This window comes from Myotis daubentonii, chromosome 4 (genome assembly GCF_963259705.1).
Source record: "Myotis daubentonii chromosome 4, mMyoDau2.1, whole genome shotgun sequence".
NCBI classification, from domain to species: domain Eukaryota; kingdom Metazoa; phylum Chordata; class Mammalia; order Chiroptera; family Vespertilionidae; genus Myotis; species Myotis daubentonii.
In genome coordinates, this window is record NC_081843.1 from 50,351,470 (window position 1) to 50,370,379 (window position 18,910).

The 18,910-nt window shown below is 41.5% G+C and overlaps 1 protein-coding gene across 4 annotated transcripts in view; it reads left to right on the forward strand.

The window, feature by feature from the left end:
• The window catches only part of EPB41L4A (erythrocyte membrane protein band 4.1 like 4A), a 206,585-nt gene that overhangs the window by 160,656 nt on the left and 27,019 nt on the right, over positions 1 to 18,910 (forward strand). For 3 of the 4 annotated variants that reach the window (XM_059693915.1, XM_059693918.1, XM_059693916.1), the window contains exons 14-17: positions 7,005 to 7,095; positions 9,527 to 9,610; positions 10,832 to 10,945; positions 18,732 to 18,779. In XM_059693915.1, coding sequence (XP_059549898.1) covers positions 7,005 to 7,095; positions 9,527 to 9,610; positions 10,832 to 10,945; positions 18,732 to 18,779 — 337 coding nt within the window. The remainder of the gene's footprint in view (positions 1 to 7,004; positions 7,096 to 9,526; positions 9,611 to 10,831; positions 10,946 to 18,731; positions 18,780 to 18,910) is intronic. The other variant, XM_059693917.1, reaches the window with a different exon arrangement.

Below are 18,910 nucleotides of genomic sequence, written 5' to 3' on the forward strand. Positions count from 1 at the left end.
TAGGTGGCTCAGGAGGCGGCGTAGGAAATAGAGTCGAGTCAATCAGAAAAGAAAAAAAAGGAAAGGTTTTATTCTGCGTCCCCGGGGGACCCACGAACCCCAAAGACAGGGCCAGTGGATTCGCGCCCACAGGGAGGGGGGCTTTGTTTTATACTGCAGTTGGGTGAGGGGCAGGGACATGAACTGAGGAGGTTCCTCCGCAGGGGTCGGCAGGGTATTCAGGAAGGAGTCAGTATCTGTGTGGGGGTCGTCGTGGATACCAGGGAGAAGCTGGTATCTGTGTCTGGCACGCTGATCTGTTAGAAATTCCAGGGAGGGTCCATTATCTCCTCACGCATCTGCATGCATCTGATCCTGGGCTCTCTCCGACCTAACACTACCAGGATAGTGTGTGAGCGCTTACTCAACTCTCTTCCTTCACACAGAGTCCTCATATCACAGGAAGAAAAAACTTGGTGTCCAGGTGATTTGCCACACCTCCTGATCCCAGCCAACCATCCACAAAGGGGTGTTGTCATTGGGCCTAAGAGGGCTGGAAGGGAAGATGCGTGTTCCTCTGCTGTTATCACATCTGGCATCCCCTCCAGCATACACAGGTGTAGACAGGCTACAAGTTCGTCAGATAGCAGAACCCTTTCATTCTACTCCGAAGGTCTTAAGGGAGTGAGCAGATGCCTCCCCAGGCGCAGAAGTGCCTTTCCTGTTTTTGAACCTGGCATTCTGACCCACAGGGAAGGACGCCTGTGACCACCTGTCCCTCAGTGTGTGCCTCTGCAGCGCAGGTGGAGGGGCAGAGGACGAAGTGCCTTTATTTTCACCTGACTCACACCCCCAGGTTGATCATTTTGGTCATGAGGAAAGCAGAGGGATCCAGGGGAGTGCTGGGTCAGGGAAGAAGAAACTGGAAGCAGACCAACCACGGAAGGGTTGTTCGTGCATAGACAGATTTTCCCAGCATCTTTCTCATCCACACCCATGCTTTATAATCTACCCTCCAGCTTTTTAGCAGAATGCCTTGTTTGATCTTGTACTTGACATGTCGCAAAATCAGTGTCTTAAAGGTCTGTGTGTTTGTGGTAAAGAGGTAACCGTGCTTAAATACCACCCTGGAGATTTAGAAGGCAGAAACTCTAAGGCGAGGCAGGGGGCCTGGCTCTCTTTCAGACGAGTGGGCTGATGTCAGGCATTTGAACTTTAAAGAAAGATGTTGGATTCAGAAACACCTCTACTTTTCAAATTGTGTGTTTGGAAATTCAGTTTGGTTTACCTAAATTAATAAGTGTTCTGCCAAGTATAAACCCTTTCATGATGATAGGAAAAAATATATATATGTAAGATTTTCTTGATCATTTTACGTTTGATCATAATTTGTGGTGTTAGAAAAATATTCGTTTAAATTTGCTAATTTGCTATACCATATGCCATTTTTTTTCTATAATATTCAGTCTAAAGTCAGTTGAAACCAAGGCAGAGTGACTTTGTACTGTCAGTGTGAGAAATAGAACTAAAATATATTTCCATTTATTAGCTCATTCTTAATTCATGAATATCAGATTTCTTCTGAGAAGTTGTACTGAGTTAGATAACATTAAATCAGATTGGCTTAACTGAAACATAACCATCTGTTGTATTGGGAATCGCTGTAATTGTCCTGGCTGTTTGTTATTTGTTTCAAGCATCAGATATAGAGGGTTTGGTTTTTTTTGTTTGTTTGCATGTTTCTTTCTTCTTAAGTTTAAAGAAGAGAAGATATGTGATTAACTAAGATAAAATTTTAGCTAAAATTTACAAATGTATCATATTATAGAATTCTTAAAATGAAATTATTTATAATCTTGCTTTCCTTATTGGCTACTTGTCCTTTTCCCCATATAACAAAATAAGGCATTCTTACTTGCAAATATAAATTTATTTCATTTAAATGTCACATATTTATCCTCCATGTCCACTCTGTAAATTAAAATCAGTGGCAGCATTTAGATAACATCAAAGATTTAATTTAGGTTGACAGGTGTCAAATTGGGTTATACATTGTGAGACTTAAAACTATATAAATGCAAAGTGGTTTTATAATTGAGAATCCATGTATATTCATCACCAGATCTTGACATCACAGAGATGACTTTTGAGAACTGCCCCCAGATCAAGCAGCTAATAGACCCTGGAGAGTTGATCTGTTTCTGTCAGCTCCTCTTCCTGACCCGAAGGCCAGGGTCAAATGTGAGCAGGGCCAAACCCCACAAAAGCCTGGCAGTGGTCCCATGCACGCAGGCTGGAAGCATTTGCATTTAGGGTGAAAAAAAATGAACAAACGAGATCATGGGACATTGGCATTGCAGTGTCTTCACAACTCCAGGGAATTGTGTGGGCCCCTATGAAGCTATGGTGATAGCAGTCCAGAGACAAAAATGATCACAGTTCATGAGCTAGATTTGCCTCTTAATTAACTATAGCAGTCCCCTGATAAACATATTCTTCCCAACGTGAGCAGCCTCTTGAAATGAAGTCCTTTGTGTTTTTAATGTGAACAATATATAAAATGAATCGGATGCTCCTGACTAATTCTAAATGGCCTTGCCACAGTTACATTTCGTTTTATCTAAAATAAAATACGGATTTTCTAAGGAGCCTTGATAACCACATGTCAATAACTGATCTTTGTTATAGAGCATCTGTGCCTGTCATTACAAGAGCAGTGCGCTACAGCACAAGGCTGCACTGAAAGCTCCGAGAGGTAGCCCAGCCTGCAGGATGGGGCACATGTCTTACTGTCCTGCATTTCCCATACTACCATCTTCAGGTTTTTGTGGGTTTTTTCTCATCTTTTGACACTTTTTAAACATAACATAATTATCCTGAAATTTTCCCTTCTAGTGGAAAAAATAGCAGAAATAGAAGAAAAAAACACCTTTTACAATAATGGACCTCCATTGAAAACCTACTACTGTGCTGTCAGTCATGGGGAGAGGGAACAGTGGTGTGTCCTTCATTTTATTGCAACTTTGAGGCCTTATAAAATACATGTCATGGGGATGTAACGTACAGCATGGTGACCACAGTTACCAATACTGTATTGCATATTGGAAAGTTGTTAAGAGAGTAGATCTTAAAAGTTCTCATCACAAGAAAAAAAAAATTGAAATTATGTGTGGTGATGGATGTTAACCAGACATATTGTGGTGATCATTTCATAGTGTATACAAATATGGAATCCTTATGTTGTTAACATAATGTTATATGTGAACTATACCTCAATGAAAAGATTTTGAGGCCTTATTAACTTTTATTAAAAATTTAAAAAGTAATAATTTTATTGTGTATGTTATACATATTTTATGAAATGAATACATAATGCTTTCTGCTTCTAGATATTTTAGATGGAAACTGACTCTGACTTTATCTAAAAGAAGGAGTTGTCCCAAAGGGAGTGGTTTGTGTAGTGTAGGAAAATTGCCTCATTGTTATATTTCTGGAGGTGGGGAGTGGTTAACTAGCCATTCACTTTGTAATAGTTTATTAAACTGTTCATATATGTGTGATACATTCTTTTCAGTGGTCAGTTATAATTTACAATGAAAAAGGAATGGGGGAACAAGATTTCACCAACCTCAAAATATCTCCTGGAACAGCTAAATTCCATTGTTATCAGTTATTTTAGTTAATACGTGGCTTCTCCTTTTCCTCTTTGAAATGGAACTAGTCTGTGGCCAATAATGCATGAAGACATGAGCTCTTTAGTGTTTAGGGCTTGTCAGATCCCGGCTTCTCTGTAGCCCAAGAATCTGAGCTAATGTGGAAGGGATGGTTCTGGAGGAGGTATGATGAGGGGAGAAAAAGTTGTCAATGGATGTCAGCAAAATGGAAAGTCAGTGAACTTAAATAATGCATAACTTATATTTCCCACCCTTTCTTCAGTAACCAACACATAACCTAGCCTTACTGAATTGCTTAGCTCTCTTTTTAAATGGTAGTATGGGTAAAATCACACTAATTTAACTTAATTAGGAAGATGATTAAAATACAGTGTTAAGAGTATAGTTATTACTTTTTTTTTTAGTTATTACTTTTAAATGCACATTTAGTAATGTAAGTATTACCTAATTAAGGCTTTTTAAGAACCCTATACCCATGAATAGAAAAGAATAAATTTTAGTTTGCATCTGACTATTATATGAATGGATAAGTGCTCCCAGTAAGTTATTGCTTGGAAGTACCTTTCCCTCTGTAAGTCTGTTTTCCTCATAAGGTTTTTAAAATCCAGGGTTGTCCATTTGATAGCATTGTAGAGTAGGGAAATACGAATGAACAAATTTGTTATTAGTAGTCTACTGTTTTCAATATAAATGAGCCACAAATTAGATTGTGTTACTGACAATAGCTTAACTCATTTATGTTGTGCATGTGAGAATTATGACTCCAGTGTTAATAAAATAGTCCTGACAGTCGAATAGTTTATTTGAAGAAGCCTACTGCTTGTGAGTGTCTGAGAGAGCCTGTGTGTGTGTCACACACTCCCTCCAGAAATTATTTTGGAAAACCATCCATCTAGTGTTTCATCTTAAAAATTATGATTTGGATGTTGTGAATAACCAAGTATTGGTTTCTGTAAGAAAAATATATGCACACGTGTAGTTTGAATTTTTTTCTATTTAAAAATATTCCTCAGTTGTTTGTCTACCTTCTTATTAGTTTTTTGGAAGATTTGGATGGGAGAAGTGAAAGTGATTAAGTACCTTACTTTCCCCAAGGGTGATTAGTTGTTAGACTAAGAAAAGACTAATCAGTCTGAGGAGATGGGGATTGGAGCAATCCTATGCTTATTCTGAAGTGGGTGACGCGGTGCTTCGTTACCATGATGTTCACCTTGACTTGGTGCTTCCTTGGTTGGAATTACTGGCACTGGTATTGGTCTCTCTGCTGCACTTCCTCCTCCCCCCAGTCTGGGAAAACAGTCCTAGGTACATGAAGGTCCCTTTCATTTATATGAATTCATAATATCTGCTGAGAACAATACCGCGTTAAAAAAACATTTATTTGGAACAATGTCTGGGCCACAAGTGAGTTAATCCCTCCTGCAACTGCCCCAGGGCCATCCCACATAGACTTCCAACTTCCAGAAGCAGCTCCAGCTCAGATCTGTGCCTGTAGTTTTGGGAATCTGCCCCTACGACTTTATTAATGGCCATGGCCAAATAGACAGTGACTGGCCATTGCCGTACCTGATAGCACTTAGGGTAGTTCAAGGGAATTGCTTGTGTCCCACTATCATGAACTTTCCTGTGAAATTTCCCGTCGGCTCCAGTGTTGTTCTTTCCTCGTGCCTGGGTTCTGAAGGTCGCTTTAGTACGAGTGGCTTTTAATGCCACGTGTATTTTCAGGCTCACCTTTCCATTTCAGGGCTACAAAATAGGAGCCAACCTCAGGTATTGAATTCATGTCAAGTTCCTTAGAATAGTAGTTTTTGGACCTCTTATTTGAAACCACTGTTTGTTTCCTCTGTCCGGGGTTATTCATTAATGTTTGCCTTTCCTGATGGGTAGTCAACCAATGTGCCTACAAACTGCTCTGTAAGGAATTGCCACCTGGGGTGGGGGTGCTCAGTGTGGTCTTCTGGTCTCAGTTGCCCTGGAGAGAAAACACTCTCCTCTTAGTTGGCGATAGGATGTTCTCTTCATTGGACATTCTTTCCACTTATTTTCTAGAGAGTCTGTCTCCTACTGGACCCTTTATTTAGACAGACTTTTTAACAACCTGAGGGTGGGGCACAGAGCACACATGGAAGGCCATGTGGTGGAGCAGCTGTCTCTGGGGCCACACCGCTAGGTTTCAAAGCCCCTCCCCCCCACCACACACACACATTCATAAGCTGTGGGACCTTGGAAAAGACATTTTTAAAGTCTTTAAAAATGGGCTAGTATTAGTATTTACTTACATGATTATTTTGAGGATTACATGAATAAAGAGATGTGAAGTGCTTGGAATAGTACTTAGTACGTGCTCAATAAATATCAGCCCTTATTAGCATCACACATTCATCTCATGACTCGAAAACCACTTGTGGTTAGTGGTGATGACACTTATTATCGAACTGTGGTTGTCCCCCTACAAGATGCCTCTCTGAGGTAGACACGCCTGTATGACACCGAGTTTACTGAACAAGGACTCTGGCCTCCCTTCACTGGTTTCCCCTGCACCAACCCAGTGAGGTGCATGTCACCCTGCAGGCTTATCAGCCTCTGTTCCGAGAATGGGGTCCAGACTTCCTAGTGAGCTTAGCCCTTTCACTTAGCTCCCTATGAATCCTGATTTCCATCGCATCTGCTGGGGCTCCCTCTGCTGGTCCACCTAGCATATAGGCAAATCTTGGAGTAGCAGCTTTTTACAAAGTTAGTTTTAGGCTTTTAAGGAACATTTGCACAAACAAATTTGAAAACATTTGTGTGTGTGTGTGTGTGTGAGCGAGTGAGACAGATTGCATCAATATTACTCTTTTTTTGCCATTTGTATAATGAGTTGGGATATTTTCCTATTTTCAGTTTGAAAATGTGTTGTTGTTTGCTTTGTTTGATAGAATGGGAGCTATCATGGCATGCCAACAAATGTAACTTCTTTACAACGTAGTCATCAATTTTTACCTTATATATTTCAAGGTATAGCACTAAGGATCTTAGAATCTTATTTTTAATAGTCGAAAGCAAAGACTTTCTCATGATGTAGGGAGTTAATTCTTTAAGTGGCAAAAGGTCTCAGTTTAGAGAGGTGCCAGAACCGAGACCCCATAGGACATGGTTATGTTGAGGATTGAGGGTTGGTTTTTTTTTGCATCCAGAAAACAGCACCTCAGATTTATTGTTCGACTCATTATTATTTGGAATTGTAATTTATCAGTACAATGTGCCATGGCAGCCCGAAAATTGCATTTTAAAGTAACTCTTTTGCTTCTTTGTGTTTTCCTGATCACTTTGTTCTCCTCCCTTCCGTGTTTTCCTCTTCTTTGCTCCTAGGATCAAACAGCATAAACCGGGTAACTGCAATCATGGAAAATGGAGAAAATGAAGGAACAACTAAAATTATTGCACCTTCACCAATAAAAAGGTCAGTCAATTAACCGGAGGAACATAACACTGTATATTGTCACGAAGATGAATTTTCCTGAGAGCAAGGTGACGCATCTCTTCACTTTGGTAATTCAGTAGTACTTTCGATCAAAATAGTCTGGGGCCAAAGGATATTTTAAAATGCCAGCGAATTATGCCACATCAGGACCTGCCTGCCTCGTTTGAAGGAAACACCCTGCTGTCACAGCGTGCTGCTCTCAGAGCTAATCGGAGGTCGGCGTTCTCGGCAGCAGAGTGAAAAGTCCATGTGATTTTTTAAATGGCGAGATGTGATGGACTAACTCAGACCTGTGAAATAAAGTGGATGATATTCATGTTTAATGTACTGTGTTCATTACGGCGGTGCACTGAGCTGTGGCCCCGGGAAGCGGGCTTATAGCATTTAGAGGCGCGGGGCTTCAGAAGGCAGTGATTGCATATGTATGAAGAGTGGTCATGGTCCTCGCGTCCATTTTCCCTGCAGCCTTCCCCAGAGGAAAAACCTTCCTTGCTATGTTACATGGACTGTTTCCCTGGAAGCTCAGCCTTGTTCTCTAACACACAATTTCAGTGTCCTTTTTTCCTGTCCCCGGTGATGTTCAGGGGACAGCGTTTTAGACGTACACTGAGCAGCGTTCAGCCCCTCGCTTTCTCTCTGGAGACGGCTGCCCACCCATCTTGGAGAGGTCCAAGCTGTCAGAAACGCCTGAGCTGGAAAGACTTCTGAGGTCACCTGCTCCATCTTTGTTAGTAAATAAGGGGGTCTTCATTCAGCTGGATTGTGACTGCTTGGAGAAATACTGTTCATAATTTCTCAGCAAAATAATTTCAAGATAAGAGGGTTCTTATATCAAGTTGCAATGTTTTTCCCAGGGTTTTGATTTCATTTCCGTTTGTTTAGTTTTAGAACACTCCCTACAGATTCTCTCTTTGGAATGATAAGTTCTTTGCCTTTGCAGACACTTTAGTTTACTGTGCTTCCCTTAATCAGCCTCACAGCTGTGGACAGAGTCAGCTTAATCTGTATGTACAGGGTGTGCGGTGGGAAGTCTAACAGAAGATCAGTAATCTTCCATGAAATTCAGATCCCAAGCTTTTTAGAATGTATAGAAGCAGTTCAATCTCTTTTGTAATTGCATTCTTGCCAAGGACTGATACCTAAAGGGCTGCCAGAATTTTCCCACTCAAGCTTTAGATGAGAAATAGTTTAGGGGGCAGTTAACTCGCCACCCCGGGTGTCATTGTTTTTTAACTTCTGCCTACTCTCCCAATTCCCCTTTCATCTTGCTACTCCCTTTCTCAATCTCCCTTGTCTCCTCTGCCTTTTCTCCTGACTTATTAAACACACGCGCGTGTGCGCACACTTTCCACTGTTGTATTAAACATCTAGCATATTTATTACTTTGCCTCATTTCAAAAGTAAGCTTTTACTTTGGAAATTTGATCTTCCAAAGGTTTTTAACCTTTCTAAAAAGAACACATTCTTCACTATAAAACCTACTACTTACTACCTACTAATACTATGAGTGATGTGCTTTCGTCAAATATATTTTTAGATTTATATTCCTGTGTGGTTATAATATCCTAGGGTGCAAGTTTATTTTCATATTTTGAAATGACCTTGTCGTTTTTCTCTCTCTCCTTTTTCTTGGCTGATATAAAGAACCCTGCTAGGACCATGTTTGAAGACAGTATGTAGAGGATTCCTCAGAGAGCCAGGGTTAAAGTGCATGAGTTCAGTAGCTCTCTTTTGGAAGCTGAGACTCCCGGGAAGTGAGAGGAGGCACTCCCCCCTCCCCCACCAGTGACGAAGGCTTCTAAGAAGTCCCTTCCTGGTGTCTCCCCTGTGTTTCTAAAACAATTTGTTGGGATGGAATAACAACTCAGATATATTTACATTCTTAGGGCAGAAAGATGATACTTGGTCAGGAAATAGCATTGAAAGTCATTCTGATTTGGAAGGATGATGCCAAGGAAGGCGGAAGCTGAGGGCAGGGAAAGGTCAGTGGGGGCAGCCTGAACCTGCTCAGAGCTTCAGACCCACACCCAGAGCCAGGGGTCTCTGACCACCTTGAAAAGAGGGAGCCGGCCACACAAGCCTGGATGCCTGTGCTCCCTGTCCTGCAGGTGGGCTCTCTTGAAAGTTTCTTAACAATGGATGACCTGGCTCCTGTTCACTTAAAGCAGTAGAACCAGAAAGAAAAAGGGGGAAAGACAGAAAAGTAGTTGCTGGAGACATGTATTTTTGTAGGAAAATACATATAAATCATATACAATAAATCATATTCTTTTTGGAGTGAGTCATGGGTATAAATAAACAGATTTTTAAACATTTGTTAAATAATTTTACTGAAGAAATAAGTTTATGAGTTAACTTCCTTTTATTTTCTAGTTAACTTGTGTTTCATACTTTTTTTTTTTAATTAAAGCTTTAAGAAAGCCAAGAATGAAAATAGCCCTGATATCCAAAGAAGCAAACCTCACGCGCCGTGGGAAGAAAATGGCCCCCAGAGGTAAGGGGATCTTTGTTTTCTAAAGGAGAACAGTAGGGAAGGGGTTAGCAGTTGCCTCTATCAAATAATAGAATCCACCTGCTTTGTGGCGAGTCAGGACTAGCTCTGGACCAGGCAGTCAGATTCCTACATCAGCGTGACCGGGAACTTGTGAAGTGGAGATCAACAGGATGTGTCCCAACGTGGAACTCTCTCCTGGAAAGACAGAGAGGAAACTAGTGTATATTAAGAAACTGCCTTGGAAGGTCATCGTGACGGTTTAGAGCAGTGGTTCTCAACCGTCCTAATGCCGCGACCCGTTAATACAATTCCTCATGTTGTGGTGACCCCTAATTTCATTGTTACAAATTGAACATAATTAAAGCATAGTGATTCATCACAAAAACAATTTGAAATTATATATGTGTTTTCCGATGGTCTTAGGCGACCCCTGTGAAAGGGTTGTTCGACCCCCAAAGGGGTCGTGACCCACAGGTTGAGAACCGCTGGTTTAGAGTGAGATGATATATTTCGGAAAACTCTAAATGAAATGTAGTAATGATACTTCCTCCAGTTTCATAGTTCTTATAAAAACTTGAGTTGAAAACTGTAGCTGATGGATAGTAATTCTATAAGACATAAAAATATATATTTAGTTTCTTTTGTTCATAGCTATCAAAGCAGCGACATACTTGCATTATAACTTCCTGCGCACATCCTTACAATGGTTTCGGGTGCGACTACTCAGGGGTTCAAATCCTAGTTCTATATTTTCTAGCTACTTGGGCTACTGAATGAAACATTCTGTCTTTATCTTATCTTTTTTGTTAAATGGGCCTAATAATTGTACTTCAGTGCTTAGGGTTAATATGACTATTCGCTAAGATAATGAATACAAAGTTTTGAGCTTGGCCAGCGCCTGGCAGGTGGTAGGCTCATCATAAATGCAATTCATTGTTGTAATTATTCCTTCCTTTGTGTCTGTTCATTTCTCATTGTTGAAGGCCACCAAGAAAAATCCATTCCTGCAAAATAATGACCTATATGATGTGTTTTACCAGATTTTACCCCTCTTTTCTTTCAATGTATCTTGTCAACAAAAAGAACCGTTTGCCCACAATTCCCTTGAAAGTACCAATTGTGCAGTCATGACCACCCCCCTAGGACCACTGGGGTCTGGGGCTAGGGTGTTTGCTCCTCCAGGGCCTCCAGGGATTATCGACCATTCCTCTCTCACTCTAGTGGTCTCTACAACTCTCCCCACGACCGCACGAAGTCCCCAAAGTTCCCCTGCGCACGCCGCCGAAACCCCTCCTGTGGGAGCGACAACGACTCCGTACAGCCAACAAGGAGAAGGTAGGCGGAGCACAGCCCCGATTTAATTTTCGGTCCCAGTCACGTTTTTATCACGGGTTATTCTCATATATATGCTCTCCCCAGGAGAGCAGAAAGCCTATATTTCTGAGATAAATAAAATAGGTTAGGGGTCCCGAAGCATTTCTCTTACACAGCCAGATTCAGAGCATACTTTCAGAAATATTAACAGGAACTTGCTTTCTGTATTGTACTGATAAGTTGTTAAGAAATACATATATGATATACTTTAATAATATATATTATATACAGCGGGGCCTTGACTTACGAGTTTAATTCGTTCCGTGACGGAGCTCGTAACTCAAATTACTCGTATGTCAAATCAAAAAGTGAACGAGTGAGACATGTAATGCTGGGCTGATGTTGTGGCGTTCACTGTGACGTTCGCTGCGCCAACTAGAGGTGGGGTATCTGAAGCTGGGTCGTAGCCCGAATTTTAGCTCGCAACTCAAAGCAAAAAATCGGCTGAGAGACGGCTCGTATCTCGAAAAACTCGTTAGTCGGGACACTCGTAAGTCAAGGCCCCACTGTAGTATGTGCAATAAATTATATAACATGTTATGTCAATGACATATTAGCACAAAAAAGACATTACATGTTTCAGCCTGAGAAGACAAAATTATGTTACAGATTAATCGCAACTGAGGCTGTGTTCTCTGCTCTCAGGCAGATATGGTTGTATAAATGTAAGCAAAACTCCTTTCAAAGCGCAGAGAAAATGCATTGTGTTGCCCGGCAGGTTGGATTGTTTGGGTGGTTATATGTACATGTGTGTACTATTTAATTTTTTTTAAATTTATTTTATTGCTTAAAGTATTACAAAGGGTATTACATATGTGTCCTTTTTTTTTCCCCCGCCCTTGACAATCCCCTGGCCTCCCCTACCCCCCAGTGTCTTATGTCCATTGGTTATGCTTATATGCATGCATACAAGTTCTCCCGTTGATCTCTTATCCCCCTCCCTCCTGCCCCTCAACCCTCCCGGCCTCCCTGCTGCAGTTTGACAATCTGTTATTTAATTTTTTATAAACGTCCATATCTAGAAGTTTGGGACTCTCTTTGCAAAGCAGGGTGGGCAGTGGGGCAGGTCCAAGAGAGGAAGACCCAAGAAATGACTCACCAGGGAAATCCACTTCATTCCTACATGATGGGGCTGGGTACCTACGTAAGTGGTATTTTATGAGTGACTTTTATAATTGTGAGACGTTCAGGTCACGCTCTCAGATACCCATCAACATTCCTTTTATATCATGGTGGGTCTGGCAAGCAGAGGCCCTTCTGTCTTCTCGGCCCTGTTTATAGTTACCTGTTGGTCCATCCCTGTTTCATTCCTTCTACTTCTACCGGTTTTCCAGAACTGTCTTCCCCAGCTTTCTCCAACCAGGTCCAACTTCACTGAAATCCTTTGATGGTTAAGCAGAGAAAGGTCCATATCACCCTCACATCATAGGGCTGGAAAGAGGGAGCGAAATCATGACCAACAGTGAATAATGGAATAATAGTTGGCATTCATCATGTTCTAAGTCCTGAGCAGTTTACTTGCTGCATATTAGCTCATTTTATCCTTATAATAACCATACAGAAATGGGCATTTGTATCATTCAGTCACGAGGCATTTTTAGCAGAGAGGGATTAACACAGGGAATTTTGGTGCACAAATATGAGTAGGATGAAAGGAACGAAAGGCAGAGACATGGTACAGCCCTGAGGTCTGGATGCTGCCCTGCCCCTGGGCTGGAGGAATAAAGGAGACAAGGGAGTGTTACCCAGAGATGCAGAGCTGCTTCTGCCTTTGAGCTGGCTCCCAGGAGCCTGGGCTGGCTGCTGGCATTGCTGGCTGCCACTGTCGGAGGTGCCACCACTGTAGCTGACGCTGTGGAACCCCACTTCTCAGGAGCGCATGAGTGGGTGCCACAGGTACTGCCAGAAGCACAATTGCCTCCCCTTTTCCCCTGCCTTCAATCTCACCTGAGTGTCTCTAAGTGGAACCCAGCTGGTAAAGGAGTCCAGGAAAATGCAATTGCCAGCCGTCTAGTGCTGGCACTACAGGGAAGACTACAGATGGGTTGGGATGGGGCTGAGAACCAGTGGACAGGACCTGGCCCAGCATTGTCATCTCACTTCTGCAGAGAAGAAAACTGGCTCGGGGAGATGGCAGGAACTGTCCATTGTAACACATCTGGGATTTGGATCCAGGGCTGCACATCTGGAAAAGGCCAGGGTAATGCACCATCATTTCAGTAAGGCAGGAGGGACGGTTTTCTGCCCTCCTTCCCTACCAAGGATTGGTTCAATTCAGACAACTAAAAAACGTGGCGACATGCCTGAGAAATACTTTTAAAATGCCTTTATGTATATATGTGTGCTGAGGGATGTGGGTAGTGGGTTTCACTAAATATATTAAGAATGTGGCATCGTCTGATGATTGTTAGATAAGTTTTTACAGTTTTTCATTCTTAATTATTAGTGTACTTTGTCATTTCCAACATAAAAGAATTGCACATATTGAGCAAATGGCCATTTTGATTTCAATATATTCAAAAATGAACTTATCAAGGTTTGTTAAAATGCACCAAACTTTACATTTCTTTTCAAATTAAATGCTTGAAATAGTTTGGAGCATATACATTCTCAAATCCAGACTAATGACTCTGCACTGAAATCCATTTTCTGTTGGCTTCCTGTGAAACACAGAGAAGCAATTGTGGTGTGTGGTTACAGGACCCTTTCATAGGCACCATTCGGGGAAAAGACCACTGGGATTTGGTCTGAGCACCATAAAGCCTTCTGTCTGGTTCTGTGTCACCTAAAAGATCTCTTATTCAGCATGTGTGTTTGGAGGAGACCAGCCATTGCTTCGTGTCGGCATGGCTGAGACAAAGCTCATTCTTGGTTGTTTTTTTCAATATAAATGCCCTTTAAATGTCCCTGTCCTTGTTAGTCTTGTTTTATCTTCACATATGTTTACCTTGCCCCTGGGCACAAATCCCTACAGACATGGATTAACTCTGACATTTAAAACCGAGATTTGTCATCAGCATGGAAGAATCTCAAGGACTTAAATTTAATAATAGGAAATTCTCTTTTGTAATGGCTACCAGGATAACATGTTTTGCAGAAGATATCACAATTTCTATTTTCCCAGTCATCTGTCATTAGATGAGTACAGCTGCCAAATTCTGGCAGAGTCTAGAACGTTGGTCTCAATCTTCTTCAGTGATAAAACTCTGAGAATCTGATGAAATGTTGGATTCATTCCCTAGGCAGTGGTCGGCAAACTCATTAGTCAACAAAGCCAAATATCAACAGTACAACGATTGAAATTTCTTTTGAGAGCCAAATTTTTAAAACTTAAACTATATAGGTAGTTACATTGTTATTAACTTAATTAGGGTACTCCTAAGGCTTAGGAAGAGCCACACTCAAGGGGCCAAAGAGCCGCATGTGGTCCGCGAGCCACAGTTTGCCGACCACAGCCCTAGGGAGAAAGACTGTTTTATTGAATACACATACAAACTTCTTTATAATTGTCAAGGTTCATGGAGACCCTGATGCCTGCGTGTTTAAACATTCCTATTTTAAAAAAGAAACCCAGCATGCTTTCTGACAGAACAATTTATTTTTACCCCCATTCATCTTTATACTCAAAAATGTTTAGGGTACCCACTGTATGCCAGGCACTGTATTAAACAGCATCAGAGAAAGTCTCTGACCTTTGGGAGTTTATCGTTTGTTAGGGAAGAAACATAAAAATTACAAATACATGTGCAGTTATGACTGTTATATATTCTTCAGGGGGCAGTTATGCTTAGGGAAATTTAAAAACTTTTTAATTGAAAAATGCATATAGAAAAGTATACCTGTTCTAAGAATAACTGCTTGATAAATGTTTGCCATCCAAACACATGTGCAACCAGCACTATTAGGAGCGGTTTTGCCGCGGTTGTTGAGTGAAGGAGGTTGGAAGGGTTCCTGAGGCCGGATGCTGGAGCTGGGATCAGACAAAAGCAAGCACAGAGAGGAAGCGGGACTGGTATGTGCTGAGGCCTTGGGATAGAAGGGAGAGGGGAGCATTCATGAACAGGATAAAGGCCAGTGTTGCTCAAGCATTGAGGGTGAGCAGAAAAGTGCTAGAAATGAGCCTGGAGAGAAAGGTGGGGCCAGACCTCATCAGACACCTGAGCTTTGTTGAGGATTTTGGTCATTAGATCAGTAGTTTTCAGAAAGGATGATAACAAGATCATATTTGTATTGTGTAAAGGTGGCCCTTACTGTTCTGTGGAAAAGAGATGGAAGGGAATAGTTGAGGAAACAGAGAGGCCAGGCAGCAGGCTATCATATGAGTCCTGGCCAAAGAGAATGGGAGCATGAGCCAACCTGGTGATGTGGAGACAAGAAAGTTGGTGGTTTCAAAACCCATCCAGAGGTAGAATCAGTAGTGCTGGCAGGATCAGCATGAGGGTGAAGGAGCGAAAGATGTCAAGAATGAAGACCAGGCTTGTGCAGTTTCATGGATTGAAGTGTGATGCACTGAAATAAGAACCGGCAGGACACTGCATGCTGAAAGGGACAACTTTTGGGGTTTGGGATTGTGGAATTTGCGGTTTCTTTGAGAAGTCCAAGTGCAGGATTCACATGGATTGTTGGATATAAGTCAGGAGTTGGGTTAGTTGTCTTGACTAAAATATAAATTTCTTAAAAATGTTAATTGAAATATGAAATACAGAGGAGGCTGTCTAGATAGATAGTATAGATAGAATGCAAAGACCAAGCCTATGACAGACCTAGGATTATTAACTTGGTAAAAGAGACATAGAATTTGTGGCCACAGAAAAAATCAAGAGAGTGAAAATCTGCTTACTAAATGGCTCCCTTCTCTCTTCATTCCCAGAATGCTAGAAGCCAGGCTTGTATCTTCCAGACATGAGATTACAGAATCTCACTGTAAGAAAGGACAGATACAAGAGAAAAGATCTGCAGATAGAAACTTCCCAAGGATTTTCCAAGGAAATGGTTGAGACTACCCACATTACTTTGTTCCACATGACAGTGAAGCCATCGGTCAGCATGCTCTCCACCCAAAGGTTCAGTGCACAATGCTTGAGAGAGTCCTCATCACCCAGCATTTGAGGATAATTTCTGTTTGGAGAGACAGAGACTGAAACAACTAGGAGTTGTTTGTGTGTGTGTGTTGGGGCGGTTGTGGTGGTGGGGGTGGCGGGGGGTGCAGGGGCACTCATAGGAAATAGAGTCAATATAAGAAACAGAAAGCTTTTTATGACAGTGTAATTATTATCTTTGGAAAATGAAAACTTTGATATCAAAAGGAAAGAGTGAATAAAAGTTCTTAGACTTTAATGTGACAGAATTTTTAAAATAATCAATAGAAGGTTTAGAAGATAAAGTTAAGGAAATCCTCCCCAGAGTAGAGCAAAACAAAGCATAGATATGTAAATAAAGATTAAAAAAAACTATCCAACCTGGATATGAAATATTCGACTAATGAAATTTCTAGGGAAAAACCTCAAGAAAATGCAGAAAAGGAAAGTATTAAAGAAGTTGTACAAGAAAGTATTTCAGAACTGAATTATCGTACTTTATGGAGAACCGGCTGAGCATTTGATATAATCGATTGAAAAATTAGGGACCTGGCATATATGGCATACTGTTCTTAATATGTTTGCTCACCTTCTTGGCACTATGTGTTTTAACCAAGGTCACCTCTCTGAGAAAGGTTGTTTCCCCAGGTAGGGATTTTCCCCTGAAGTTAGGGAGGGGATAAAACCCCTTAACTAAGTGCCAGGCGGGTAATTAATCACTTTAACTACGAACAATCATGCTTAAGCTACATAATCTTTACTCCCTGGAATGGAGATAAGAAACGCCCTAACCTTTGGAATAGAGATTGATAGGATTGGAATCAACTGGTATAAATACAGATGTAACAAGACAACAGAACCCACAGAACCTACACACAGAACCTACACACAGAACCTACACAGAACCTAGAGACAGAAGAACTTCGCTGGAGAGAACATGGCAAAAGATCCTGGATAGAAACTGGCCACAGAACCTAGAGACAGAACCTAGCGAGGGAACATGGCTACAGAACCTGGCTGGAGAATCTGGCTGGAGAACCTAGCAAGAGAACATGGACACAGAACCTGGCTGGAGATTCTAACCAGAACTTCACTGGAGATCCTGACCAGAACTTGGCTAGAGATCCTGGCTAGGCTGCTGATCAACTGAACGCTGTCTCTGTGTCATTCCTTCTTCGCCGACTCCGTCCACACCTTTGGGGACCCCTGGACCTGCTGGGGTTGGACCCCAGCACATCCCAAGATTCATTATCATAAAATTTTAAAACATTATAGATTTAGAGAGAATTTTTAACACTTGGAGTAGGGGAGGAATATGGAAGAGAAAAGAAAAGTCCATGCATAAATGGTGACAAATAAGAATTCTGGTCTTGGGCTGCTTAACAGCAATATCCGAAAAAAGATAATGAAGCATCACCTTCAAAATGCTGAAGGAAGATTATTTTCAATTTAGGGTTTTTTGCACTGTGATCAGGGCATATATAGCTCTCGCATGCTTTGCAGAAACAGAGAGCACTTAGGTCAGAGAATGGTGGTGCCATTGTTGGGCCTTGTTGTGGATCCACTTGAGGATCCACTAGTATGAACATGGATTTGTAGTGTAACTAGTATGCTCTTTTGTGTAACTCCATCCAGCACTGTTCAGCCAGCTGTTGAGGTGTAGCCCAGAGAACCTGGATAGTTGGTTGAGGTCTTGCCAGAAAGACTGAACAGAAAACAAAAAGTTGGAGGAAGTTTTGAGTATTAGCATGCATGTTATTGAGATGATAGAAATCTCAGCTGAGTCAGAGAGGGAATGACGAGGGAAAGAGCTGATGGATAATCACACAGTCAATAGGCACATAATCCTATTGAGGTCAAAGAAAGGTAGAATGGAAGTAGTTGAATGAGCAGTAATAACAGTTAACATTCATTGAGTGCACACAATGGGCTAGATCCTACTCTATACACTTTAAATGTATTAATTCATTTTGTCCTAATAACAACCTTTTGTGGGAGGTTCTGTTAAAATGGAGCCACTGAGTAGAGAAATAATTTAAATCACAACTCATCAATGAAGGAGATTGGATTCATATTCAGGTTGTCTGGCTCCAGAATCCTCACATTTTAACCAGGATACCCCATCAAAACTGTTTGAAAGTAAGTAGGAGTGGTAAAGGGGAGTGTGGGGGTGGAGGGGATTGTGGTCTGAGAGCAGTGATTAGAGGTGGTTACAGAGGATAAAGTCCAAGTGTGACCAGGATGTGGGTGCTGCGTTATTGTGAAGAGATTATTAGAGAAAAGGTCAAGGGGACTTGGAAGCCAGGGTGCTGGGAAGGGCATCCAGGAGAGAGCTGATGTCAGATGATGGCAGAACTTGGCTTGGTGGATTGCAGACCTTGAAACTTCAGACTGACTGCATCACTGGATGAATGGAATTTAACAGACATGTTGTGCATTTTTATTTTAGACTATTTACAGCCCCCACTAGGTTGCTGGTTTCTTGAAGCCAATTGGTAGTCTATTTCTGGGACCTATTGTAGGGATGGACATATGTGCGCGATTCCAATGTTTGATAATGAATGACTATGTAGCATATACATGAAGTGAAACTCATTTTGGTGTGCTTTCCTTAGCCAGTTGATAACTTTCTATTTTCTTTAATGTCTTCATTTATTTGTTTTCCATAGGAAAGCCCATAACAGTGGTGAAGACTCAGATCTAAAGCAAAGGAGGAGGTAAACAAAACAAACCAACAAACAAAAAAACAAAATGGGAAGGAGGGCCTGGGAGAGGGAGGCAGGATCAGCAGATTAGCAGAGCTCAGAACTGAGGCCAGAGGAGGGACTTTCTTGTTTGTTTCATTAGT